This window comes from Mauremys mutica, chromosome 17 (assembly GCF_020497125.1).
Source record: "Mauremys mutica isolate MM-2020 ecotype Southern chromosome 17, ASM2049712v1, whole genome shotgun sequence".
Taxonomy (NCBI): Eukaryota; Metazoa; Chordata; order Testudines; family Geoemydidae; genus Mauremys; species Mauremys mutica.
Window position 1 is genome coordinate 8,944,521 of NC_059088.1, and position 27,553 is coordinate 8,972,073.

The 27,553-nt window shown below is 69.0% G+C and overlaps 1 protein-coding gene across 1 annotated transcript; it reads right to left on the minus strand.

Moving 5' to 3' along the window:
* Positions 1 to 11,484: 11,484 nt before the first annotated feature.
* On the minus strand, positions 11,485 to 25,275 carry LOC123351535 (heat shock cognate 71 kDa protein-like). Its single transcript, XM_044990927.1, has 9 exons — positions 25,212 to 25,275; positions 20,399 to 20,608; positions 19,461 to 19,666; positions 18,556 to 18,708; positions 17,038 to 17,593; positions 15,030 to 15,232; positions 14,329 to 14,527; positions 13,705 to 13,937; positions 11,485 to 11,912 (listed from the first exon to the last, which is right to left on the minus strand). Exons 2-9 carry the CDS (start codon positions 20,601 to 20,603, stop codon positions 11,727 to 11,729), a joined length of 1,941 nt encoding a protein of 646 aa, XP_044846862.1. The 5' UTR covers positions 20,604 to 20,608; positions 25,212 to 25,275; the 3' UTR covers positions 11,485 to 11,726.
* Between the last annotated feature and the right edge of the window lie 2,278 nt (positions 25,276 to 27,553).

The following is a 27,553-nucleotide window of genomic DNA, read 5'->3' on the forward strand; positions in this document are numbered from 1 at the left end:
TTGGTGTACAGCCAGCCGCTGGTGTTCCTCACAAGCCCCTCCGCCGGGTCCAGCCCCGGGGCGCTGGCGTTGCCAAGGTGACCTCGCAGGGAGCTGTTGGGCGTTTCCACGGTGATGGGGAAGGAGATGGTTGGCCAGTCCCGGTCGCCCTCGGTGCGCTCCAACGAGCCCTCCGGCTTGGCGGCCATCTCCAGGGCACCGGGATGGGCCCGCGCCGGCACATCTTGGGAGGACAGGCCGTGCCCGACCGGAGCCACTCCCGGGCGCTTGGTGCAGAGGGTCTTATTCTTCCCCCGGTGGGAGCCGGCTCCGGCTCCTCTGGCGGCCAGGATGGTGCCGGTGGGGCTGGTTGGGGAGGCGCCGGGCTGGCTGGAGTCTCCCTCCTTGTCCTCAGAGAAGAAGCTCTCATTCTGCCTGGTGGAGAGAGAGGGGGTGTCGATCCGGCTGCCGGGGGAGCCGGGAGGCAGGCCGTTGGTGCTGCGGGCCACACCGGAGGCCGCGGCCGAGCCGTCAGGGGCCACGGTGGCGCTGCCCTCGGCCACGAAGCTCTCTCTGCCTGACCCGCTGCTGCTTTCAGGGCCGGAGCCACCCGCGGCAAAGAGAGATGGTGAATCGGTAGCGCCGTGGCCAGCTCCTTCGGCAAGGACCCCATCGGGGTGAGGGATGCCCGTCGGCCGCGAGGCGTTGCTCTCGGAAAAGACCCCGCCCGCACTGAAGGCGTTGTCCCTGGAGCCGGCGTTGTCGCGGTCTTCGGCAGAGGCGCTCCCGTGGCCGCCTGTTGCCATGATGCGGGTGTTGCAGAGGCTCCCGGTGCAGCAATAGACCTGGGCGTCGTCCAGCTCCTGCACCAGCGCCAGCAGCGAGCTCTGGCACATGGCCGGGGTGGCGCAGCCCTTGAAGGTCACCAGGACGGAATCGGCGCCACCTGCAGGCAGGAGGGCAAAGGGTCAGGATTCCCCAGAGCCAGCCTCCCCCTCCCCCCGCCCCTGGGGGCCGGGTGGGAGCCGGCGCCCCCTAGGAGAGAAAGGGCCCATGTCCCATTCCCTGCCCCCCAAAGCCAGCCAGCCCCAGCCCGGGGGCCGGGTGGGAGCCGGCGCCCCCCGGAGGGGAGAGGCCCCGCGTGCCGCTCACCGGTGCGGGTGCGGCCGATCCCCTCCAGGCACATGTTGTGGTGCCCCATGCAGGGCACGGTGGCGCTGGAGTTGCTGGTGCAGCCGACTCCGTCCTCGTCCACGCAGCTGTAGCACTGCAGCCCGTTGTGCGGCTCGGCCTCCACGTGGAAATCTGGGGGGCGGGGGGGGGATCCATGAGCCTCTCGGTCTGATACCCCCAACCCCTCCCCCATGATCAGCCCCCTGGGCCCATCTACCCTGGTGTCCTGCCTCCTCTCTGCCCCCCGACCCGATCAGCCCCCTGGGCCCATCTACCCTGGTGTCCCGCCTCCTCTCTGCCCCCCACCCCCCCGATCAGCCCCCTGGGCCCATCTACCCTGGTGTCCTGCCTCCTCTCTGCCCCCTGCCCCGATCAGCCCCATGGGCCCATCTACCCTGGTGTCCCGCCTCCTCTCTGCCCCCCACCCCCCGATCAGCCCCCTGGGCCCATCTACCCTGGTGTCCTGCCTCCTCTCTGCCCCCCGACCCGATCAGCCCCCTGGGCCCATCTACCCTGGTGTCCTGCCTCCTCTCTGCCCCCCCCGATCAGCCCCCTGGGCCCATCTACCCTGGTGTCCCGCCTCCTCCCTGTTCCCCCCCCCATCAGCTCCCTGGGCCCATCTACCCTGGTGTCCCGCCTCCTCTCTGCCCCCTGCCCCGATCAGCCCCCTGGGCCCATCTACCCTGGTGTCCCGCCTCCTCCCTGTTCCCCCCCCCCCGATCAGCCCCCTGGGCCCATCTACCCTGGTGTCCTGCCTCCTCCCTGTCCCCCCCCCCCCCTCAGCCCCCTGGGCCCATCTACCCTGGTGTCCTGCCTCCTCTCTGCCCCCCGACCCGATCAGCCCCCTGGGCCCATCTACCCTGGTGTCCCGCCTCCTCTCTGCCCCCTGCCCCGATCAGCCCCATGGGCCCATCTACCCTGGTGTCCTACCTCCTCTCTGCCCCCCACCCCCCCGATCAGCCCCATGGGCCCATCTACCCTGGTGTCCCGCCTCCTCCTTGTTCCCCCCCCGATCAGCCCCCTGGGCCCATCTACCCTGGTGTCCCGCCTCCTCTCTGCCCCCCCCCACCCCGATCAGCCCCCTGGGCCCATCTACCCTGGTGTCCCGCCTCCTCTCTGCCCCCCGACCCGATCAGCCCCCTGGGCCCATCTACCCTGGTGTCCTGCCTCCTCTCTGCCCCCTGCCCCGATCAGCCCCATGGGCCCATCTACCCTGGTGTCCCGCCTCCTCTGTGCCCCCCCCCGCCCCGTTCAGCCCCCTGGGCCCATCTACCCTGGTGTCCTGCCTCCTCTCTGCCCCCCGACCCGATCAGCCCCATGGGCCCATCTACCCTGGTGTCCCGCCTCCTCTGTGCCCCCCACCCCCCCGATCAGCCCCCTGGGCCCATCTACCCTGGTGTCCTGCCTCCTCTCGGCCCCCCGACCCGATCAGCCCCATGGGCCCATCTACCCTGGTGTCCTGCCTCCTTCCTGCCCCCCTGGATCAGCCCCCGGGGCCCATCTACCCTGGTGTCCTGCCTCCTCCCTGCCCCCCGCCCCGATCAGCCCCCTGGGCCCATCTACCCTGGTGTCCTGCCCTCCCTGTTCCCCCCCCCCCCCCCCCGATCAGCCCCCTGGGCCCATCTACCCTGGTGTCCTGCCTCCTCCCTGTTCTCCCCGCCCCCCCCGATCAGCCCCCTGGGCCCATCTACCCTGGTGTCCCGCCTCCTCCCTGTTCCCCCCCCCCCCGATCAGCCCCCTGGGCCCATCTACCCTGGTGTCCCGCCTCCTCCCTGCCCCCCGGCTCAGCCCCCCGGCGGGTACCGGTGTCCAGGTGGTTGCAGAGGGGCGTGTCGCAGCAGCGGGCGTGGATGGCGCGGGAGCCGGCGTGGAAGCCCAGCCCGTCCTGGCAGCGCGGGAGGCTGGCGCAGCCCTTCAGCTTCATGTTGGTGAACTCACCTGGGGGCGGGGAGAGCTGTCAGGGATGTTCATACCCCCCCCCCCAGCACTCCGGTTCTCCCCTCCCCCAGCTACCCCTCCCCCCGCCTTTCTCCCCCACCCCCAGAACCTCCAGTTCTCCCCTCCCCCAGCTCCTCCTCCCTCTCCCTCTCCCCCCACTGCCTTCTCCCCCCACCCCCCAGCACCTCCAGTGCTCCCCTCCCTCTCCCTCCCCCACACTGCCTCCCCCCCAGCACTCCCATTCTCCCCTCCCCCAGCTCCCCCACTGCCTCCCGTTCTCCCCTCCCCATCATTCCCCATCGCTCCCCCCCAGCCTCCCTCCCTCCCATCCCCCTCACCCAGGGTGCCGGTGATGTCCAGGTCCAGGCACTGGTCCTGGGTCCCGGTGCACCCCAGCTGGGTGCGGGCGGAGGGGGGGCACCAGGCGCCCTGCGAGGTGCAGGCGTGGCAGCTCAGCTGGTTGGGGGTGGTCGGCTCAGGGGCTGTAGGGCGAGAAGGGAGGGGTCAGTGGGGGGAGACAACGCTCCCATGGGGGGCAGGGTGGGAGGTGAGGGGCACTGGGGATTCGGGGGGGATGTGCTGGGTGGTGCAGGGCGCTGCGGGGTGCAGGGGGCGGGGTTCGGGGCGCTGGGGGGGCTCTGGGGGGGCTCACCCAGGCTCTCGGCGTTGCAGCGGTCCCCCTGGCAGGGACGGGCGCTGGGGGGTGCAGGGGGCGGGGTTCGGGGCGCTGGGGGGTGCAGGGGAGGGGTGCAGGGTCTGGGGGGGCTCTGGGGGGGCTCACCCAGGCTCTCGGCGTTGCAGCGGTCCCCCTGGCAGTGCCGGGCGCTGGGGGGTGCAGGGGGCGGGGTTCGGGGGGCTGGGGGGTGCAGGGGGCGGGGTGCAGGGTGCTGGGGGGTCTCTAGGGGGGCTCACCCAGGCTCTCGGCGTTGCAGCGGTCCCCCTGGCAGTGCCGGGCGCTGGGGGGTGCAGGGGGCGGGGTTCGGGGCGCTGGGGGGGGTGTAGGGGAGGGAGGCAGGGTCCGGGAGGCGCTGGGGGGGGCTGGGGGGGCTCACCCAGGCTCTCGGCGTTGCAGCGGTCCCCCTGGCAGTGCCGGGCGCTGGGGGGTGCAGGGGGCGGGGTTCGGGGCGCTGGGAGGTGCAGGGGAGGGGGGAAGGTTCCGGGGGGCGCTGGGGGGGCTCTGGGGGGGCTCACCCAGGCTCTCGGCGTTGCAGCGGTCCCCCTGGCAGTGCCGGGCGCTGGGGGGTGCAGGGGGCGGGGTTCGGGGCGCTGGGGGGTGCAGGGGGCGGGGTGCAGGGTGCTGGGGGGTCTCTAGGGGGGCTCACCCAGGCTCTCGGCGTTGCAGCGGTCCCCCTGGCAGTGCCGGGCGCGGTAGGACAGCGCCAGCAGGTGCGAGCTCAGAGCCAGCGCCTCGTCGGGCCGCGAGCGGCGGGCGCAGCCCTTGGACACGGTCTGGAAGCGCAGGAAGGCTGGCGGGGGGGCGGGGGGGCCACTGGTGAGAACCGGCCCGGGCCCCTTCACAGACCCCCCCCCCGGGCAGCCCCCTGTTCCCCCCCCGCCCATTGCCCCCCCCCCGCCCGCCGGGACACCCCCAAAACCTGCCTGGCTCCGCGCCAGGGGACCAACCCCCCCAGGAGAGACCAGCCAGACACCCCCCCCGGGATCCCCCCAACAGGGCACCCCGCGCCTGAAACCTCCCCCCGAGACACCGTTCCTATGGGGCAAGGGGGGAGTTCCCCCCTCCTCCAGATCATGGCCCCCCCGATTTTACCCGGATCCATATGCCCCCCACATCCCTTTGCATGTCCCTGCCCCCACCCTGCATGTCCCCGCCCCCCAGTGCCCCCGCCTTGCCTGGTCCCTGCCCCCAACCTGTGTGCCCCCAATGACCCCGCCCCCTACGTGTCCCGCACCCCCCCGCATGCCCCCGGCAGCCCCAGTGCCCCCCGCCTTGCATGCCCCCCCAATGCTCCCATCCCGCCTGCTCCCTGCCCCCCAGTGCCCCCCGCACCTCCACCCCCTGTGCCCCCATCCCGCCTGCTCCTGCCCCCCAGTGCCCCCCGCACCCCCACCTCCAATGCCCCCATCCCGCCTGCTCCCTGCCCCCCAGTGCCCCCCGCACCCCCACCCCCAATGCCCCCATCCCGCCTGCTCCCTGTCCCCCAGTGCCCCCCGCACCCTCACCCCGGTGCCCCCATCCCGCCTGCTCCCTGCCCCCCAGTGCCCCCCGCACCTCCACCCCCAATGCCCCCATCCCGCCTGCTCCCTGCCCCCCAGTGCCCCCCCCACCCTCACCCCGGTGCCCCCATCCCGCCTGCTCCCTGCCCCCCAGTGCCCCCCGCACCTCCACCCCCAATGCCCCCATCCCGCCTGCTCCCTGCACCCCAGTGCCCCCCGCACCCCCACCCCCAGTGCCCCCATCCGGCCTGCTCCCTGCCCCCAGTGCCTCCCGCACCCCCACCCCCAATGCCCCCATCCCGCCTGCTCCCTGCCCCCCAGTGCCCCCGCACCCTCACCCCCAGTGCCCCCATCCCGCCTGCTCCCTGCCCCCCAGTGCCCCCCGCACCCCCACCCCCAATGCCCCCATCCCGCCTGCGCCCTGCCCCCAGTGCCCCCCGCACCCCCCCCCCCACTGCCCCCATCCCGCCTGCTCCCTTCCCCCCAGTCCCCCCCGCACCCCCACCCCCCAGTGCCCCCATCCCGCCTGCTCCCTGCCCCCAGTGCACCCCGCACCCCCACCCCAAATGCCACCATCCCGCCTGCTCCCTGCCACCCAGTGCCCCCCGCACCCCGCCCCCCACTGCCCCCCTCCCGCCTGCTCCCTGCCCCGCAGTGCCTCCCGCACCCCCACCCCCACTGCCCCCATCCCGCCTGCTCCCTGCCCCCCAGTGTCCCCCACCCTGCATGCCCCCCAGTGCCCCCCGCACCCTCACCCCCCGCACCCCCACCCCCCTCGGACTTAGGCTGTGATGCAATCACAGCTCATGTTCTATCTGCTGCAACCCCCCCTCCCCAGCGCCCCCGGGCCGGTCCCTGCCCCCCCAGTCACCCCGGGGAAGGCCGCCCCCCCAGGCACTCACACACGGCGGCGGTGCGCACCGCTGTCCGGCAGCTGGATTCGCCCTCGCTGCACGTCACGTCTGTCTCCGCCGAGCAGCCGAACTCCCCCTGGCAGGACTTGCACTGCAGGCAGGAGGCTGGGGGGAGATAGACAAGGACATCAGAGCCAGGAACCCAGGAGTCCGGGCCACCAGCCCCCGTCCCCCGCCCCACTCTAACCACCGGACCCCACTCCCCTCCCAGAGCTGGGGAGAGAACCCAGGAGTCCTGGCTCCCAGCCCCCCCTGCTCTAACCACTAGACCCCGCTCCCCTCCCAGAGCTGGGGCGAGAACCCAGGAGTCCGGGACAGGGGCTGGGAATGGCGTGGGTCTGTTGTTGCTAGTTCGGCTCCTCCTCTCTGGGCGATTTGTACCAGTTTCACCTCCCCGGAGGGGGCGAGAGGCGACGCTGGGGTGTTTATCTGGGATCCGGGCCAGCCTGTTCCTGGGGTGGGGCCACCCCAAAGCCTCCGAGCCGGCTGAGGGGGGAGGGGAAGTTCTCCCGGGCTGCGCAGGGAATGGGGCACGGGGCCTTTCCCCACCAGGGGGCGCTGACCCTGATCCGGCCCCAGGGCGTGGGACTGGCTGGCTGGGGGGAGGGAATGGGCTAAGATCTATCCTCAGCTCTGGGGGGGGGGAGGCAGGAGCCAGGACTCCTGGGTTCTATCTTCTCCTCGCCTCCCTCAACCATATCGAAAGTTTGGGGACCCCCCCACTGCTGTGCCAGGTGCTGCACAGACCCCACCTGAGACCGGGGTGCTGAATGGACCCAAGTGCCATTGGGGTCCCATCGTGCTGGGTGCTGCATGGACCTTGGATGGAGATCGGGACCACGCCGGCGCTGCACGGACACACAGCGAGAGACAGTCCCTACCCAGGAGACCTTCCAAGGCGACCAAGGGCAGGATCTTTGGCCCCATTTCACAGATGGGGATGCCAAGGCTCAGTCACTCTTCCGAGAGCAGCTGGGAACTGAACCCAGGCGTCCTGATGCTCCCCTCCCCCCCCAGCCTGCCTGGCCCTCCTGGTCGGTTCCGCCCCCCCCGCCCCCGGGGCTCCTTTACCTGGGGCTACCAGCGCCAGCAGCGGGATTAGCGCCAGCACCCGGGCCATGGTGAGAAACGTCGGGTGCTCCTGTCGCTTGTCCTGCGTCCGTCTCGCCTTCACTGCCAAGCCTGAGAGCGGCCTCGACTCACCCCCTAAATACCCACGCCGGGGCCCTGCCTCTCCGCGGGTGCCACCCAGCTCGGCCTACATGGCAGATCCGTGGGCACCCAGCCAGCGACGCCGCACGGCTCGTTGGAAGGGCCAGGGGGCACGGCCGGGGCCCGGTGACTCAGTGGGGAAGGGATGGATGCTGGAGAAAGGGGAGCTGGGCGGGTGGCTCAGGGTTGGGGAATCCGGGCAGGCCGGCTGGGGCAGGTGGGGGGCGGCTGGGATGGAAAATGTGAGTGAGGGATGGAAGGAGAGAGGGGTGGAGACGTTCTCTGGGCTATTCATTGCTCCCTTGTGACACCCCCACTCCCCGATGGGACACGGGGGGGGTAGGGGCCAGCCCCAGAGAGCTCCTGAGAGGCCGGGAAGGAAAGAAAGAGAGAAGGGGGAAGAGAGGAAGAATATAAGACAGGAGTCCTGGCTCCCAGCCCCCCCTGCTCTGACCACTAGACCCCACTCCCCTCCCAGAGCCAGGGAGAGAACCCAGGAGTCCTGGCTCCCAGCCCCCCCTGCTCTAACCCACCAGCCCCCACTCCCCTCCCAGAGCCGGGGAGAGAACCCAGGAGTCCTGGCTCCCAGCCCCCCCTGCTCTAACCACCAGCCCCCACTCCCCTCCCAGAGCCAGGGAGAGAACCCAGGAGTCCTGGCTCCCAGCCCCCCCTGCTCTAACCACCAGCCCCCACTCCCCTCCCAGAGCTGCAGATAGAACCCAGGGGTGCTGGTGCCTCAGAGACTCCTCCGTTGCTCTGTCTCATCCCACCAGACTGGTTAGAAGGGGTGGGTGGGTGGGATGAGAATCAGGACTCCTGGGTTCTCTCCCCGGCCCTGAGAGGGGAGGGGGAGCTAGTGGATAGAACAGGGTGGGGCTGGGCCCCAGGACGCCTGGGTTCTCTCACCCCTCCCAGGGCAGCAGGCCCTTTTATCCCCAGCACGAGTCTGTGCCCCACGTTGAGCTGGAGCGAGACAAAAACAGCCTCACCCCTGCCCGGGGCACCTCACCAGGTCACTGAAACTGGGGCAGGACGTGGGGCTCCACGAGCAGGCCACAGTCAGTGGGGTCCTCCCCCTGCATGGGAGAGCCTGGGGGCGTTCCAGCCACCCTCTGGCTGGGGGTCAGGACGCCTGGGTTCTCTCCCTGGCTCTGGGAGGGGAGTGGGCACTGGTGGTTAGAGCGGGGGGGGCTGGGAGCCAGGACTCCTGGGTTCTCTCCCGGCTCTGGGAGGGGAGTGGGGGCTGGTGGTTAGAGCAGGGGGGGCTGGGAGCCAGGACTCCTGGGTTCTATCTCCGGCTCTGGGAGGGGAGTGGGCACTGGTGGTTAGAGCAGGGGGGGCTGGGAGCCAGGACTCCTGGGTTCTATCTCTGGCTCTGGGAGGGGAGTGGGCACTGGTGGGTAGAGCCGGGGGGGCTGGGAGCCAGGACTCCTGGGTTCTCTCCCTGGCACTGGGAGGGGAGTGGGGGCTGGTGGTTAGAGCGGGGAGGGCTGGGAGCCAGGACTCCTGGGTTCTCTCCCTGGCGCTGGGAGGGCAGTGGGGGCTGGTGGGTAGAGCGGGGGGGGGTGGGAGCCAGGACTCCTGGGTTCTCTCCCTGGCACTGGGAGGGGAGTGGGGGCTGGTGGTTAGAGCGGGGAGGGCTGGGAGCCAGGACTCCTGGGTTCTATCTCCGGCTCTGGGAGGGGAGTGTGATCTGGTGGGTCAGTGTGGGGGGCTCTCGGCAGAGCCTTGAAAAACTGAGCTCCTAATGAATCCACTGGGTGGTTCTTTCTCCCTCTGGGAGAGCTGGTCCGGGCTCCCTGCAGCCCCTCCGCTGTTATGATTTATCGCCCGGTTGAGCTCACCCTCCAGGCAGACACGCTGCCGTTCCATTGCCGGCTCCCCGAGGAGCATGGCTCATCTTCCCCTTTGCCACCTTCCACGGCTCCTCCCCAGAGCTGGCTGCATTGCAGCGGCACTAAACAGAGCCTTGGAGCTGCACCAACTCCCCCAGCCAGCTCTGGGCCCGTCTCCGCGCCCAGCTCAGCCCCCCGGGTTACCGGCCCTGGGTGCTGGCACCTGCCGCAGTCAAACACCCTCCGGTACCGTCACCCAGCCCCACCGTCCCTACACTCAGCCCCTGCCTCAGGCCCCGGCTCCGGCCTGCGTCTCTCGCACGTGCAGCCAGCCCGGACTCCCCCCCCCCCCAGGAATGCAGGAGCCCGGCTGGGGCCTGGCCCTCCTGATTTACACCCAGGACCTCCCCAGGCTCCGGGACCGGCTTTTCCTCCCCTCCCTGTTCAGTCCCTGTGCACTGGGACGGGGGAGGGGCCCCTTTCCACCTGCTGGGTCGGCTCCCCCCACCCTGCGCCCCAGCCGGACCCCCGAACCACTGCCCAGCGCGAGCCCAGAGCTGTGACCAGCCCGGCTGGGGCGGAGCAGCCCGAGGACGTGGGAGCCGCAGGCCCCGGGCTACCCCCAGCTTTTCAGAGCCATGGGGGGTTCTGTCGCTCTCAGCCCCCTCAGGTGCCGGGGGAGAGCAGCTGCCCCCATCTCACTCCAGCTGCGGGGGGGGGGACCTCCTTCCATCTGGGCAGCGGGGCTTCCCCCTCGTCTCTTTGGGATGCTGCAGAGATGGGGGGTCGCTTAAGGACCCCATTCCCTGCAGCCCACCCAGCCTATGTCCTGCTGTGTGCCCCAGAGCCGCCGTAACATCCCTACCTCCCCCGCGTAACCACAGAGCACAAAGGGAAACTGAGGCACAGCTTGGCCTCATGAACATATTGCAGAAACTCCCCCCATGCCCCAGAGAGCTTGGGCCCGAGCAGGGAGCCCTGTACTGGCGACGCGGGCGGATGTTTGGAAAAGGGAGACGGGACAGAAAATGAACTGGGAGCGGCCAGCCTAATCCCTGGCCCCTGGCTGAGTCAGGGCACCTGGCCATAAACCTGGGCTGGCCCTTCCCTGCTGGGAGCCCTGCCAATGTCGGCATCTCCTCTGGGGGGGGGGGGCGGGAAGAGCCAGGTAGAAGCCCCAGGGGTACGGCGGGGGGTGCAGAGAACTCTCCCTGAAAGCTGCATGGTGAGGTGGAAATGAGAACCCGGAAGCCTGGGTTCTCCCTGCAGCTCTGGGAAGGGAGTGGGGTCTAGTGGTTAGAGCAGGGGGGTCAGGGGTATCAGTCTGAGCTGGGGGGGGGCGGATTCCTTCCCAGCCCCACGTCCGGCGCTCAGTTTGAGAACACAACCTGGCCGGCCGCCGGAAGAGGATTTCCCTGGAGGAGCTCAGGGCAGGAGCCCAGCGCGACCGGGGCTGCTCCCAGGGGAAGGCGAAAGAAAAACCCCTGACTCCCACCGGCCCACAAAACCCTGCAAGATGCAACGCGCCCACCTGGGGGCGGCTTAGAGCCGGGGGCCAGGGAGGAGCTCATGGGAAGAAGGGTGGAGCGTCAGCCCCTAGGGGCTGGCCCACAGCGGATAACAGCCCTACTACTGCTGCCAGCCCCACGTCCCCTCTCTTCGCCGCTCTGCAGTGCTAACGGTTCTGCTGCCGTGGAGGGAAGCCCCCTCTTAGCTCAGGCTTGAGGGCTCGTCCCTTCCATGCCCAGGAGGGAACCAGGCTGATGCCGTAATCTGCCCCCTGCGTAACACGGGCCAGAGCCAGGCCCTGAATTAACGCCTGGTGGAACACGAGCGGAGGGTTGGAAAAACCACCCCAGCCTGGTGTAAAAGTCGCCAGCGCTGCCGCATCCACCCCCCACCCCCGGCCCGCAGGAAAGTGTCCCGGGGCAATTCCTCTCCTGGCTACAAACTGACGCCTTAGTTCCACGCGGACTCGGGCCGGCTTCACCTTCCAGCTGTTGGATCCTGTCAGATCTGCCCCTGCCCGACCGCAGATCCCCCACGTCGGTACCGAGACACGGGGATCGCGGCACCCCGAGCCATCCTCGGCTTCAGCTGAATAGCTCCTGGCGTCGCGGAGAGCCCATGTTCTCCCCCAGGACTCCTGGGTTCCAGCCCCAGCCCCCTACATCCAGCCAGGTCCCTGCTGCAGCCTGGACCGGCATTTCAGCTCCAAGCCCCCGCCCCCAAGAATGAGGCAACACCGGCCCAGCACGTTAAACTGGCACAATAATTTATTCTGAGCCGACCGAACTGGATTCTCAATGCAGTGGCAGGGGGTGGGGGCCGACCCCCACTAAACACGGCAAGTCATAGTTGGGGGGATGGGGGGCCCCGCTAGAGCAGAGGCTCCTGGGAAAGCCGTGGGGTAAGCCAGCCCATGACCCGCCCCCTTCCCTGTGGATGTGCGATGGGTGTCGGCCTGGCTGGGGAGGGACGGGGTCCGTGGCCGGGTCTCTCAATCCACCTCCTCGATGGTGGGGCCGGAGGAGCCTCCCCCAGCCCCGCCGGCCCCCGGGAAGCCCCCGGGCATCCCCCCCGGCATGCCCCCGCCGCCGGCGCCCTGGTACAGCTTGGTGATGATGGGGTTGCAGAGGTTCTGGAGCTCCTTCTGCTGGTGCTCGTATTCCTCCTTCTCCGCCATCTGTGGGGGGGGGGGGAACAGGGGGGCAGAGTTAACCCCTGGCACGCCAGCCCCAACGCATCCCCCCCGGCTGGTATCCACCCAGGGGAGGGGGGTGGCTCTGTGGCTGTTCCCGCTCATACAGGACAGCGCAGCGGGTCCACCCGGCCCCACCCACTGCTCCCCGAGGCCCCTCAGATCTCGGGAGCCTCCTTCCGGGGTGTGTGTGTGTGTGGGGGGGACAATGGGGCCCTGGTTGATCTCACGCTCTGCCCCCCCCCCAGAGGAGGCCGCTAGGAGCCAGGGGGCTGCCGAGCCCCGTTCGCCCCTGCAGAGGTCCCATGGGAGGCTGCCCCCAGGCCTGGCCATCCCCCCCCCCCCCCCCGGCCTCTGGGGCTCTGCAGATGCTGGAACTCGGGCCCGGCTCTCTGCCGCCACCCGCTGGGAGAGGCGCCCAGCTGCAGGCTGCAGCCTATATAGGACCAACCCTGCTTGCCTGTAGCTCGATCTACGGAGCTTTCCTTACAGTGTAAGAATGTGGTTGATTGTAATAGATTCACATAAAGGAAGTTTGGCTGCAATGCAAAGGGCCCTACAGGCCAGAGCCCGGACGTTACGCTAAGGCAGAGTTAGCAGAGCTATAGTCAGATCCGTTACCTAGATAGGCGCCCACACGTGGCTGAGACCTTTTATCGAGACAGACAGACACTGGGAGAAAGGTACGAGGGGGTTTCCAAGGTGGCACCCACAGACCTCACAGGTGCACCTCCGGGAAAGGACAGGACTAACCTACGTGCAGGTCGTGAACACGGAGCAGCACCCGAGCCCGTGGGCTCAGCGCACCCGACCACCTTGTGGGCGAGCAATGAGATTTGGGCAGAGGAGGGAGGGTTCCGGCCTGTAAAGGTGGTGAGCCGCCTCGCTGGAGTATTCCCCGTCCTCTTCCGTTCTACCTCCTGCGACTGCTACTATTAGTGGGCGTCCCTGTTCGACTAGGCGACGCCTGGTTCCCCTCAGATTTTGTTTGTCGTTTTAGTGGGTTTTGATTTTAAGTTTAAGTCAAGAAACCCCCAAGTTCGCTTCGGTCGCTTCTTCCAGGCTCTGCATCCCTCACTCAAGAGCTGAGAAACCTGAGCCGCCAGGCTGGGCCTGTGTCTCGGCGCCAGGCGATCGAGGACGGGTGCGAGTGCGTTAGCCAAGGCTCTGGAGCCTGGAACACCAGGCGTGTCCTCTGAAGAGCAGTGATGCAATTGTAACTGTCTCACTCTGAGTATTTACCATTTAATTACTATTTCACGGATTCTAATCAAAAGTCTGTAAGGCCGGATGGGTCTCAGCGGGAGCCTCCCGTCATACCCCCGAGGGTGCTTTGTAAATCCTGTGCGGCCTGATTCGGGACAAGAACTTTTATATTCTGAACAAACAGATCGGCGAGCCTGAAACCCGCATTATCCAAATTAATATTAACACCTTAGCGCGCGCGCGTGTGTGTGTGTAAACACGCAGGGTGACCCAGCGGTCCACCCCATTGCTGCTGGTGGGAAGGGTCCTTTCACCTTGTCGGGGGGGCGGAGGGGGAACACCAGCTCTGGGACCATCTAGTGCGGGGGTGGGAGGGGGGCCTGCAATCTATCCCACTCCCCCACCAGAGCTGGAGGTGGGGGCTAAGAGCCAGGACTCCTGGGTTCTCTCCCCAGCTCTGGGAAGGGAGCTAGAGGCTCCTGGTTCTCCAACTCCTCCCTGTCCCTGGTTCCGGCCCAGAACCCACCCCCCGGTTCTGGCCCAGCCCAGAGGCCCCCCCCCCCCACCTCACCTGGTTCCGGTCCAGCCAGTTGATGACCTCGTTGCACTTGTCCAGGATCTTCTGCTTGTCCTCGGGCGCCAGCTTGTCCTTCAGCTTCTCGTCCTCGGCCGTGCTCTTCATGTTGAAGGCCAGGGACTCCAGCGAGTTCTTGGCCGCGATCTTCTCCCGCTGGACCTCGTCCTCCGCTTTGTACTGCTCCGCCTCCTGCACCATGCGCTCGATCTCCTCCTTGCTCAGCCGGCCTGGCGGGGGCAGGAGACCGGCTCAGCACGGGGCTCCCCGGACGCCTGGGTTCTCTCCCTAGCTCTGGGAGGGGAGTGGGGGCTGGTGGTTAGAGCAGGGGGGGCTGGGAGCCAGGACTCCTGGGTTCTCTCCCTGGTTCTGGGCTCCAATGGGTTAGAGCTGGGTTTGGGGACAGACACCTGGGTTCTCTCCCTGGCTCAGGGAGAGGAGTGGGGTCTAGTGGTTAGAGCAGGGGGGGCTGAGAGCCAGGACGCCTGGGTTCTCTCCCTGGCTCTGGGGTCCAGTGGGTTAAAGCAGGGCCGGGGGCCGGATGCCTGGGTTCTCTCCCTGGCTCAGGGAGGGGAGTGGGGGTCTAGTGGTGAGAGCAGGGCCGGACGCCTGGGTTCTCACCCTTGTCGTTGGTGATGGTGATTTTGTTCTCCTTGCCCGTGCTCTTGTCCACGGCCGAGACGTTGAGGATGCCGTTGGCGTCGATGTCGAAGGTCACCTCGATCTGGGGCACCCCCCGGGGGGCGGGCGGGATGCCCGTCAGCTCAAACTTGCCCAGCAGGTTGTTGTCTTTGGTCATGGCCCGCTCGCCCTCGAAGACCTGCGGCGGGCGCCCGGCAGGGGGTCAGGAGGGGACCGGCCGCACCAGCCTGCGGACGGGCATGGGGTCCCGCCCGCCCCGCTCCCCAGCCAGACACCCCCTCCCCCGAGCTTCCCCCCTTGTCATTCTGGGGGGCTCATCTCTGGGCACCCGCTGCTCTCTGCACCCCTGCCCCAGCCACCCTCCTGGCGATGCCCCACAGCTGCGGTGCCCCATGCCCATCCTCCCCCCCCAGCTGTGTCCCCCCCGGTCTGCACCCTCCCCATGTCTCCTAGGCTCCCCCAAACCACACAGCCGCCTGGCTGCACCCCCAGGTGCTTTATTCCCTCCCCACACACCTGGATGAGCCCCCCCTGCTCTCTGCACCCCCTTAAAGAGCCCCCCCCCAATCTGCACCCCCTCCTGGCCTGCGCCCCCCCAGCTCCGTGCTCACCCTCTCCTTGCTCGGCACTACCCACTATGAGCTCTCCACCCCCCATCCCCCACGGCCCGGCCCCCCCACCTGGATCAGCACGCCGGGCTGGTTGTCGGAGTAGGTGGTGAAGGTCTGGGTCTGCTTGGTGGGGATGGTCGTGTTGCGTTTGATCAGGGCCGTCATGACGCCGCCGGCCGTCTCGATGCCCAGGGACAGGGGCGTCACGTCCAGCAGCAGCAGGTCCTGCACGTTCTCCGACTTGTCGCCCGACAGGATGGCCGCCTGCACCGCTGGGGGGCGGGGGGAGGGGTCAGCGAGGCACCGGGGTCCCCCCAGCCCGGGCCCAGGATCGGATCCGCCACCGGAGGGGCACCAGGGGGCATCATATATGCACCCACGAATGGCTCATTTGCATAATTTATGCCAAGGGGGGGCTCATTCAGAGACGTGCCCGGGACCCCGTTCGCACGGCCCGTGAAACCACCTGCCCCGTCGGTGCCTCCCCAGGGCTGGGGGGGGGGTGCCCGAAATCGGGCGTCACCCAATCTCTGTGTGGGGGAAGGGGGGTGGACAGAGTCCTCCAGAGCCAGGAGCCAGCCCCCCCCGCCCCCGCCATGTCCCCCCCCGGACAGCATCACCCCCATCACCTCCAGCCCCCCACCCTCTGCCCCCCTTACTCCCCATGTCCCCAATGTCGACCTCCCCGTCTGACCCTGCCCCATCACTGCCCCTTCCAGACCCATATCTACGCCTCCCCCGCCCCCACCCTGCCCCATCTCCCCCCGTCTGACCTACCCCCCAGTGCCCCTCCCATCACTGCCCCACCTACCCCATCACTGCCCCTCCCAGACCCATATCTACGCCTCCCCCGCCCCCACCCTGCCCCATCTCCCCCCGTCTGACCTACCCCCCAGTGCCCCTCCCATCACTGCCCCTCCCAGCCCCCTCCCCCACAGCTCACCTACCCCCTTCAACCTGACCCTCCCCCCACCCTTCCGAGCCCCCAGCACACCCCATCTGTTCCTCATTGCCCCTCCGAGCCTCCCCCCCGCCCCCATTTACCCCCGTCTGACCCTCCCCCACCTGATCCTTCCCCCGCCGCCTCTGGGCCCCCATCCACTCCTCTGACTCTCCCCCACTGCTCCACCCCCTTCCCCTTCCCCTCCCCCGATCCAGCCCCTCCAAGCCCCCACTCCTCCAAGCTCCCTGCCCCGGCCCCGCCCCCGGCCCCTCTCCCCATCCGTCACCCCACCCCCACCGGCCCCTCCCCCACCATCGCCCCGCCCCCGGCCCCTCTCCCCATCCGTCACCCGTCCCCCACCGGCCCCCATCGCCCCGCCCCCGGCCCCTCTCCCCATCCGTCACCCCACCCCCACCGGCCCCTCCCCCACCATCGCCCCACCCCCGGCCCCTCTCCCCATCCGTCACCCCACCCCCACCGTCCCCTCCCCATGCATCGCCCGGCCTCCTGCCGCTCTCCCCATCCGTCACCCCTCCCCCACCGCCCCCCCATCGCCCCGCCCCCGGCCCCTCTCCCCATCAGTAACCCCACCCCCACAGGTCCATCCCCCACCTTCGCCCCGCCCCCGGCCCCTCTCCCCATCCGTCACCCCGCCCCCACCGGCCCCTCCCCCGCCATCCCCCCGCCCCCGGCCCCTCTCCCCATCCGTCACCCCACCCCCACCGGCCCCTCCCCTTCCATCGCCCCGCCCCTCTCCCCATCCGTCACCCTGCCCCCACCAGCCCCTCCCCTTCCATCGCCCCGCCCCTCTCCCCATCCGTCACCCCGCCCCGGCCCCTCCCCCCCACTGCCCCACCCCAGCCCCTCCATCACCCCTCCCCCCCTGGCCCCTCCCCCCCACTGCCCTGCCCCGGCCCCTCCATCACCCCACCCCCACCGGCCCCTCCATCGCCTCGCCCCACCCTGGCCCCTCCAGCGCCCCGCCCCTCCCCGGCCCCTCCCCCCCCACCGCCCCGCCCCGCCCCTGCCCCTCCCCCCCGTCACCCCGCCCCGGCCCCTCCATCACCCCTCCCCCACTGCCCCTGCCCCCCACCGCCCCGCCCCGGCCCCTGCCCCCCCCGCCCCGCCCCTCACCGGCCCCGTAGGCCACGGCCTCGTCGGGGTTGATGCTCTTGTTGAGCTCCCGCCCGTTGAAGAAATCCTGCAGCAGCTTCTGGATCTTGGGGATGCGGGTGGAGCCGCCGACCAGCACCACGTCGTGCACCTGGGCCTTGTCCAGCTTGGCGTCCCGCAGGGCCTTCTCCACGGGCTCCAGGGTGCCGCGGAAGAGGTCGGCGTTGAGCTCCTCGAAGCGGGCCCGGGTGAGGGCCGTGTAGAAGTCCACCCCCTCGTAGAGCGAGTCGATCTCCACGGAGGCCTGGCTGGAGGAGCTGAGGGTGCGCTTGGCCCGCTCGCAGGCCGTCCGCAGGCGCCGCACCGCCCGCTTGCTGCCCGTCACGTCCCGCTTGTGCTTCCGCTTGAACTCCGCCACCAGGTGGTTGACCAGGCGGCTGTCGAAGTCCTCGCCCCCCAGGTGGGTGTCGCCCGCCGTGGCCTTCACCTCGAAGATCCCGTCCTCGATGGTCAGGATGGAGACGTCGAAGGTGCCCCCGCCCAGGTCGAAGATCAGCACGTTGCGCTCCCCGCCCACCTGGGGGGCAGGGGGAGATGGAGCACGCCGGGGGGGGGGGCAGGGACCCCCGGGTGCCCCCCCGCCCCACGCGGGTCCCATTCCCAACCCCCCCGAGCTAGCTAGCCAATCCCCACGCCCTCCCAACCGGGGCCAGCCAGTCCCGGATCGGCCCCCCCTAGAGGCCGGGGCAGGGCCCATATCCCATCGCTCTGCCCCCCACCATGGGGCCAGCCAGACCAGGATGCCGGAGCAGGGCCCCCATATCCCACCTCCCCACACTCTGGGGCCAGCCAGTCCCGGATCAGTGCCTCTAGGGGGGCAGGGCCCCCATATCCCATCATCCCCCCACACTCTGGGGCCAGCCAGTCCTGGATCAGTGCCTCTAGGGGGGCAGGACACCCATATCCCACCTCCCCACACTCTGGGGCCAGCCAGTCCTGGATCAGTGCCTCTAGGGGGCAGGGCCCCCATATCCCATCATCCCCCCACACTCTGGGGCCAGCCAGTCCTGGATCAGTGCCTCTAGGGGGCAGGGCCCCCATATCCCATCATCCCCCCACACTCTGGGCCCAGCCAGTCCCGGATCAGTGCCTCTAGGGGGCAGGACCCCCATATCCCATCATCCCCCCACACTCTGGGGCCAGCCAGTCCCAGATCAGTGCCTCTAGGGGGCAGGGCCCCAATATCCCACCCCCCCACACTCTGGGGCCAGCCAGTCCCGGATCAGTGCCTCTAGGGGGGCAGGACCCCCATATCCCCCCATCCCCCCACACTCTGGGGCCAGCCAGTCCCAGATCAGTGCCTCTAGGGGGCAGGGCCCCCATATCCCCCTATCCCCCCACACCCTGGGGCCAGCCGGTCCCAGATCAGTGCCTCTAGGGGGGCAGGACCCCCATATCCCATCTCCCCACGCTGGGGCCAGCCAGTCCCGGATGGGCGCCCCCTAGAGGCCGGGGCAGGGCCCCGCGTTCCCTGCTCACCTTCTTGTCCAGCCCGTAGGCGATGGCGGCGGCCGTGGGCTCGTTGATGATGCGCAGGACGTTCAGCCCGGCGATGGTGCCGGCGTCCTTGGTGGCCTGGCGCTGGGAGTCGTTGAAATAGGCCGGCACGGTGATGACCGCGTTGGTGACCGTCTGCGGGGGGATGGGTGGGTCAGTGGAGGCTGGGGCTGTCTCCCCCCCAAAAGGAGGGTGTGTGGGGGAGACAGGACCTGGGGGAAGCTCCCTTCGCATCCCTTCTGCCCCAGAGGGTAACGATCTACTACTGCCGCCGGCTATCGGAGCGCCTCCTCCAGCCCACGGGGGGCGCTCTGGTGCCCAAGGTTCAAACTCTGCCAGAGGCTCATTGAGTGAGGGTGTCTGGCACCTCGGGACAGGCCGGGGTGGTGGGGTCCCCAGGGGCCCAGGAGCCCCGGCTGTGGGGCCCAATCCAGGCATTGAGTTAACCGGTTAGCAGGCCTCAGCATACGGGCGCTGGGTGCTTAGGACGCTGCCCCCTGCAGGAGGGGGAAGGAACCCACTAGACGCCCCAGACCCAGGGACAGAACCCAGGAGTCCTGGCTCCCAGCCCCTCTTCTCCCCCCCCCGCCCCGAGCCACTCAACCCCACTCCCCGTCCCAGCTTCCAAAGTAGGGTCCAGCATGGCCCATGCCCCCAAGGCCTCCTGGCCCCGCCCCCAGGCCTCTTGGCCCCGCCCTCCAGGCATGCCCCGCCCCCAGGCCTCTTGGCCCCACCCTCCAGGCATGCCCCGCCCCCAAGGCCTCTTGGCCCCGCCCCCAGACCTCTTGGCTCCACCCCAAGGCATGCCCCGCCCCCCAGGCCTCTTGGCCCCGCCCCAAGGCATGCCCCGCCCCCCAGGCCTCTTGGCCCCGCCCCCCAGGCCTCACCTTGCCCAGGTAGGCCTCGGCGATCTCCTTCATCTTGGTGAGCACCATGGAGGAGATCTCCTCGGCGTAGAAGGTCTTGGTCTCACCCTTGTACTCCACCTGCACCTTGGGCCGGCCCCCGTCGTTGATCACCTGGAAGGGCCAGTGCTTCATGTCCGACTGCACCACCGGGTCGTCGTAGCGCCGGCCAATCAGGCGCTTGGCATCTGGGCGGGGGGGGAGGGAGGGGATGGGGGGGTCAGTGGGAGAGAGACGGGGAATCCCTAGGGGCTCCAGCCTCCACACCCCCTCCCCAGATCAGAACCCCCCCCAGCCCCCTCAGGGGTCCAGCTACCCCTCTGCCCCCTCCCCCTAGGGATCTGACGCCCCCCGGTGTCCCCCCAAGGGGCTCCTTGCTCCTCCCTAAAGACAGCACCCCCCCCCCCCCAAGGGACCCCTGTTCTGCCTGGATGAGAACCCACCGACTTGTTCCACAGGGACCAGACTGTCCTTGGCCACCAGCCCAGAGGGGAAAAGCTCCCGATCGCCTTCCCCACCCCCCTGAGCCAGCCAGCCCCGACCCTGGGGCTGGATCGGAGCCGGCGGCCCCCAGAGGGGACAGGCCCCATTCCCCACCCCCCTGAGCCAGCCGGCCCCGACCCTGGGTCTAGATCGGAGCCAGCGGCCCCCAGAGGGGACAGGCCCCATTCCCCACCCCCCTGAGCCAGCCGGCCCCGACCCTGGGGCTGGATCGGAGCCAGCGGCCCCCAGAGGGGACAGGCCCCATTCCCCACCCCCCTGAGCCAGCCGGTCCCTACCCTGGGGCTGGATCGGAGCTGGCGCCCCCTAGAGGGGACAGGCCCCATTCCCCACCCCCCTGAGCCAGCCGGTTGCTATCCAGGGTCTAGCTCGGAACCGGAGCCCCCCACAGGGAACAGGCCCCGCGTCCTGGCTCTCACCGAAGACGGTGTTGGTGGGGTTCATGGCCACCTGGTTCTTGGCGGCGTCCCCGATGAGGCGCTCGGTGTCGGTGAAGGCCACGTAGCTGGGGGTGGTGCGGTTGCCCTGGTCGTTGGCGATGATCTCGACCTTGCCGTGCTGGAAAACCCCCACGCAGGAGTAGGTGGTGCCCAGGTCAATGCCCACAGCTTGGCCCTTCGACATCTTGGCTGCAAAGGGGGAAGGGAGGGGGTCAAATGGGATGCAGGAGTCCTGGCTCCCAGCCCCACCCCCCCTGCTCTAACCACCAGCCCCCGCTCCCCTCCCAGAGCCAGGGAGAGAACCCAGGAGTCCTGGCTCCCAGCCCCCCTGCTCTAACCACCAGCCCCCGCTCCCCTCCCAGAGCCGGGGAGAGAACCCAGGAGTCCTGGCTCCCAGCCCCCCTGCTCTGAACCCCCAGCCCCCACTCCCCTCCCAGAGCCGGGAGAGAACCCAGGAGTCCTGGCTCCCAGCCCCCCTGCTCTAACCACCAGCCCCCGCTCCCCTCCCAGAGCCGGGGATAGAACCCAGGAGTCCTGGCTCCCAGCCCCCCTGCTCTAACCACCAGCCCCCGCTCCCCTCCCAGAGGCGGGGAGAGAACCCAGGAGTCCTGGCTCCCAGCCCCCCTGCTCTGAACCCCCAGCCCCCACTCCCCTCCCAGAGCCAGGAGAGAACCCAGGAGTCCTGGCTCCCAGCCCCCCCGATCTAACCCCCCAGCCCCCATTCCCCTCCGAGAGCCAGGGAGAGAACCCAGGAGCCCTTGCACCCAGCCCCCCCTGCTCTAACCACTAGACCCCACTCCGTTCAATAGGATTTAGTTCAATAGGATCCACTGTTAAGCTTGAATTCCAGGGTCCCATCTGAGGGCTGTGGGGGGAGGTACTGGGCCAGATGGGCCCTGGGTCTGCGGCAGGTTCTAGAGGCTCGGAAGGATGCGATTTTGAAACCCGAGGTCGGTGCCCCGGCCCGGCCCCACACACAACCCCCCGGGTGGTGTTTCTCTCGCTGCTGGACCCATGGGCCGAGGAAGATCACCGCTGCCCGAGCAGCGCCGGGACCCCCGGCTCCGGTGAGACAGGGATTCCCACGGGAGGCTGGCGATCTCAGCGGCAGTCGTTAAATCGTTCACGTCTGACTCACCCAGAGGAGCCAGAGAGCAAGGGTGAAAAATCGGGACGGGTAACAGGATCCTAGAGAAAGCCCCGAACATCGGGACGTCTGGTCACCCGAGACCCACCCCCCAATTTCCTACAACGGGGAACATTTCAGTAGATTTTTGTAAACACCAATATCATCCGTCAGAATGAGAAACTCCCCAATTCTGCCTCGAGATCGACAGGCTAATGTCGTGCGGGTGCGTGTCCCCATCTGCCCCCTGCTGCAGGGGTGAGCCCCGTGTCCCCGTCTGCCCCCCTGCTGGAGGGGTGAGCCCCGCGTCTCCCGCTGCCCCCCTGCTGGAGGGGTGAGCCCCGCGTCCCCGGCTGCCCCCCTGCTGGAGGGGTGAGCCCCGCGTCCCCGGCTGCCCCCCTGCTGGAGGGGTGAGCCCCGTGTCCCCATCTGCCCCCTGCTGGAGGGGTGAGCCGTCTGCCCCCTGCTGGAGGGGTGAGCCCCGTGTCCCCGTCTGCCCCCTGCTGGAGGGGTGAGCCCCGTGTCCCCATCTGCCCCCTGCTGGAGGGGTGAGCCGTCTGCCCCCTGCTGGAGGGGTGAGCCCCGTGTCCCCGTCTGCCCCCTGCTGGAGGGGTGAGCCCCGTGTCCCCATCTGCCCCCTGCTGGAGGGGTGAGCCCCGCGTCCCCATCTGCCCCCCTGCTGGAGGGGTGAGCCCCGTGAGCCCCGTGCCGAGCGAAGTTGCTGGAACAGCCCCGGTCGGGGCTGCAGACCCTTCCCTGGCCCCGTGCCCCCACCGGTCTTTCTAGAAGCACAGGCCTCACTGGCCCCTGGCCCAAGGGGGCGGCCCGCCCGGCTGCCCAGCCAATCGCAGGCCCTGCGCCCCCCCCCCAGCCGACCCATGGGGCAGCGCTGCCAGCTGGCAGGGGGACAGGGAGTTTACGCAAGAGGAAGGGGAGGCCCTCCAAGCTCAGGCCTGGGGTAACACCCCCATCTCCCTGGGGCACCCTGCTGGTCCCAGGGTACAGCCCATGCCCCCGCCCCACCCCAAAGCCTGGCCAAGATGGCCAGCCCCCATTGGCACCCCAGAGAGGGAAGCTGCTCATCCCTACTCCCTGTGAAGTAGGGACCCCCCCCCCGCTGTAACCACTAGACCCCACTCCCCTCCCAGAGCTGGGGAGAGAACCCAGGAGTCCTGGCTCCCAGCCCCCCCGACTCTAACCACTAGACCCCACTCCCCTCCCAGAGCTGGGGAGAGAACCCAGGAGTCCTGGCTCCCAGCTCCCCCTGCACTAACCACAAGCCCCCACTCCCCTCCCAAAGCTGGGGAGAGAACCCAGGAGTCCTGGCTCCCAGCCCCCCCACTCTAACCACTAGACCCCACTCCCCTCCCAGAGCTGGGGAGAGAACCCAGGAGTCCTGGCTCCCAGCCCCCCTGCACTAACCACAAGCCCCCACTCCCCTCCCAAAGCTGGGGAGAGAACCCAGGAGTCCTGGCTCCCAGCCCCCCCCGCTCTAACCACTAGACCCCACTCCCCTCCCAGAGCCAGGGAAAGAATCCAGGAGTCCAGGCTCCCAGCCCCCCCCACTCTAACCACTAGACCCCACTCCCCTCCCCGAGCTGGGGAGAGAACCCAGGAGTCCGGGCTCTAGCCAAGTGACCTCACTGCCCCATCACTCAGCTGGGGACAATTCTCTCAAGCGCGGCCTAGCCTGGCACTCGGGACAGAGCCCGGCCCCGGCTGGGGTCCATGGGCCTTCGCTCTCCTGGAGGCCGGTGTTGGGCACCTGGCCCCACGCGCAGGTCCTGGCAGGGCGCTAGAGGAGAGCAGTGGGTTTCCAGGGCCACACACACAGCTCATGCTCCACTGGAGTTAGGACCCGAGTTCTTTACCCCCCCAGCCCGGCTCTCGGACGTCCCGCGCCAGCGCCAGCGCGATAAGGGCTGGAGCCCCCCGGCTCAGAGCCCCGCCCGGCTGTGCCCTTGCCCGAGCGACGCGGTGAGAGGCTCCGCTGGTCGCCAGCGGCGGGGCCTGTGGTCGGGGCAGGGCGCTGGCTCTGGGGAGTGCCGGGAACGGACAGCGCAGAACGCAGCTCCCAATGTCACCGCCAGCACGAGAGCCGCGTGTCCCAACAGATAGCGGGAACCCAGGAGTCCTGGCTCCCAGCCCTCCCTGCTCTAAGCCACTAGGCGCCCCCGCCCTGGCCCCTGCAACCCAGGGATAGAACCCAGGAGTCCTAATTTGCACCCTGGCTCTGGGAGGGAAGTGGAGTCTAGTGGTTAGAGCAGGGCTGCGAGCCAGGACTCCTGGGTTCTCTCCCCAGCTCGGGGGGAAGCGGGGTCTAGTGGTCAGAGCAGGGCTGGGAGCCAGGACTCCTGGGTTCTCTCCCCAGCTGGGGGGGGAAGCGGGGTCTAGTGGTCAGATCAGGGAGGGTGGGGAGCCAGGGTGGGGTTGCTGCCAATGCAGCAAGTTGAGCAGCGGGGGCAGGACCCTATTTCACAGCCCCCCCCCCCCCCCCCGGGGCTGTCCCTGTCTGGCGCGCAGATAAGGGGGGGCGGGGCGTTTGTGGCTCCGTGTTTTGCTCCGATCCGAGCCCCCGTTACAGCCCCAAGGGCGTCGCCCCGGCGCTGCTGCGCCGCTCCAGCCCCCGGGGATCGGGCCCCAGAGCCGCCGGGCGGTTCGGGGAGCGGGGCGGCTCCGGGGGGGCGGGGGGGGTTTGGAGCCGGGGCTCCGGCGCTACGGGGGTCCCAATGGCGGGTCCCCCCCGCCCCCCGGGATTCGCAGGTCTCGTTTCTGCAGCTTCTGAAACTTCCGAGCCGGGGGGGTCCCTCCAGTTAACCCCTAAGGCCCCGCTCCCGAGGGGCGGCGCTCCCGGAGGACGAGTGGGGGGACCCGCCCGCCAGAGCCCCCGCAGCTGGGATACCCCTCCGCCCCCCCAAACCAGAGACCCCTCCGCCGCGGGGCAAGCCAGCCCCTGTGCCCCCACATTCTGCCCAGGCCTCTGGCGGCGAGGGGGGGGAGCTGTTTGAGCTGCAAAGTCTGGGGGTGCCTGGGGGAGTTACCCCTATTTACAGGGCACCTCCCCAGGCGGCAGCACCCCCAGAGGGGCAGGGTGGGGTGAGAGCCAGGGGCTAGGTGGGGGCTGGCTGGCCCGAAGGGAGAGGAAACACCCCCTGCCCCCCCCCGCCAGCCAGCGAGGGGCGCTGGGTGCTGTGCCAGGGGCCGCCCGCCAGGGACTATTTATGGGGGTGACGCTGCTGTGCCGTATATGGCCCGGGTCCCAGTGGGGAGACCTTCCCCGGCCCCAGGAAGGCAAATTATTCGCTCTGCTGGGACGGGGAAACTGAGGCACGAGGGGATTTCTCTCTCTCCCCCCCTCCCCCCGCCACTTAGCAGCCTAGCTAGGGAGAGAACCCAGGAGTCCTGACTCCCAGCCCCCTCCCCCAATCCACTAGACCCCCCCACTCCCCTGAAGAGCTGGGGGGAGAAACTTCCCTCCCCAAGGTAAGAACCCAGGAGTCCTAGCACCCCCCGTCAGCCCGGCTCCAACCAGAGGGAAATGAACAGCAGCGGGGAGCACCAGCACGTGAATAAATCCTGGTGAAAACATCTCTGGGCGTGAGCCAGCCCGGCCCCCCCCGCTGCAAGGAACCTGCCCCCCCAGGTCCCGGATCCCGCCCCCGCTACCTTGGCTCCGTGCGCCCCGGGTGGCTCCGTGCGCCCCAGCTGTGGCTCCGCTCCGGCCGGGCGCGCCCCCCCCCCCGGCTATATACGGGCCCGGCCCCCCACCCCGCCGCCCCTTTGCAGAAGCTTCTGGACTTGGCCGCCTGCCTGGGCCAATCGGGGCCGGCCTGGGCCGCTCCGTCACCGGGTCCGGGGGGGGGGGGGGGCGCAGCTGCCGGAATTGGCATCGGGCTGGGCGCTTTGGGGAGCTGGGAGGGTCCTGGGCTGAGCCGGCCCCGCCCCCATCGGGGCCCCCCTCCCCGAGGGGGAGGGGCTAATTGTAGCCTGGCCAGGGGCTTATTTTGGGACTGGGCAGGTGACACAAAAGGGGGGGGCGGACCCGCAGAGCACCCCCCAGCTCTGCGACCGGATCGGGGCCAGTGCCCTCTAGAGGGGAAAGGCCCCATGCAGTGCTGGGTTCAAATCCTGTTCGAGGTCACAAGTGAAATGAGTTTCCCAGTCTCAAGACAACCCCCTGAGGGACACTGCAGAACCGGAGCAGAGTTCAGCCTCTCAGCCCAGGACTGGGCTGGCAGGGGGCTGCGGGTCGGGAGTGAGGGGCACTGGCAGAGCTGGGGGGCAGGGCTGGGCTGGCAGGGGGCTGCGGGTCGGGAGTGAGGGGCACCAGCAGAGCGGGGCGGGGCGGGAGAGGCTGGAACTGGCACGATCAGCTGTTTACCGGCCTGGATCCATGTTCCCTTCAAGGCCTGTTATCGACTCTCAGCGCAAAGCTCCTGGCGGGATCGTCCTGGGGCTCGGCGGGCGCAGAGATCTCTGCTCCTGTGGCTGAGCTGCGGCCTAATCCTGATCCCCCAATAACCCCCCAGGATCCCCAAACCCCACCTGATCCCCCAGATCCCCCAATACCCCAGAGCCCCCAAACCAACCTGCTCTCCCCAATTACTCCCCAGATCCCCCAATAACTTTCTTATGGCCAATTTCCCCCTCCCACCTCTGCCCTGTGCAGCCCCCCACCACGTGCTCAGGCCCCCTTTACCCTCCTCCTGTCTGGGCCTGGGGACCCCGATGGGGGCAGGGCCTGCTGCAGCAGCTGGTGCTCAGTGGACTCCCAAGCCGGCAGGAGGGGGGAGCTCTGGGGTCCTGGCATCAGGTCCCCCTCGGACAGACACGCTGCGTCTAACCGCTACGGAACCCCCCACCCAGGGACACCCCCCCCGTATGGAATCAGAGCCACAGACCCCGGGGGTTGGAAGGGCCCACAAGGGTCGGCTAGTCCAGCCCCTGCCAAGAGGCAGGATTGGTTGGGTCTAAACCGGGGTTCTCAACCCTCGCTGCACCGCGACCCCCTTCTGACCATAAACACGACCCAGGGGTGGGGGGAGCCTGAGCCCGCCTGAGCCCCACGGCCCTGGGGGGGGAGGCGAAGCCAACGCGTGAGCCCCACGCAGGGGGCCTGTAACCTGAGCCCACAGCCCAGGGCTGAAGCCCTCGGGGTTCGGCTTGAGTCCTGGCCTGTCCCAAGCACCTGCTTGCTGCGCTGGTGCCCGGAGCCGGCCCTGCTGGCCAGTGAGGATCGGGTTTTAGTCCTGGGCCCCAGCAAGTCGGAGCCAGCCCCGGGCACCCTGTTAAAATGGGGTCCCGACCCCCAGTCTGAGAACTGCTGACAGACGCTCTCCAGCCTCCTCTCGAAACCCTCCAGTGAAGGAGCTTCCAGGAGCTCCGGAGGCGTCGGGGCCACTGGCCGTTCTTACAGCAGGGGAGTTTGTCCTGAGGTTTAACCGAAATCTGCTCTGCTGCACTTTGAACCGGTTGCCTCTTCTCCTGTCCTCTGTGACCAGCGAGAACAACTTGTCTCCATGCTCTTTGCGGCAGCCTTGCGAGTATCTGAAGACCCCGATCACGTCCCCCCCTTAATCTCTTTTCCAAACAAACCAGCCCCAGTTCCGTCAGCCTTTGCTCCTATGACTTGCGTTCCGGCTCTTTGAGCATCTTTGTCGCTCGCCTCTGGGTCCTTTCGTTTCTCTCCATCCTTTCTATGCAGCGGTGACCAAAACTGGACACCGTCCTCCAGCTGAGGCACAGAGCGGCCCTGGCCCCTCCCGCGACTCGCATGCTCTGCTAATGCAACCTAACAATGCATTTGTTGTGATCCGCCCCGACTCCCAGCTCCTTCGCAGCGGCGCTGCGGCCAGGCCAGGCCTCCCCCGGCCATATTGGGGCACTTGCCCCTTTGTCTGGCTTGAATTTCATTGTCGTCTACAGCCCAGTTCTCCAGTTTCTCGAGGTCCCTCTGAATAAGGCGCATCCTCCAAAGAGTTGGCAACTCCTCCCGCCCCAGTTGTGTG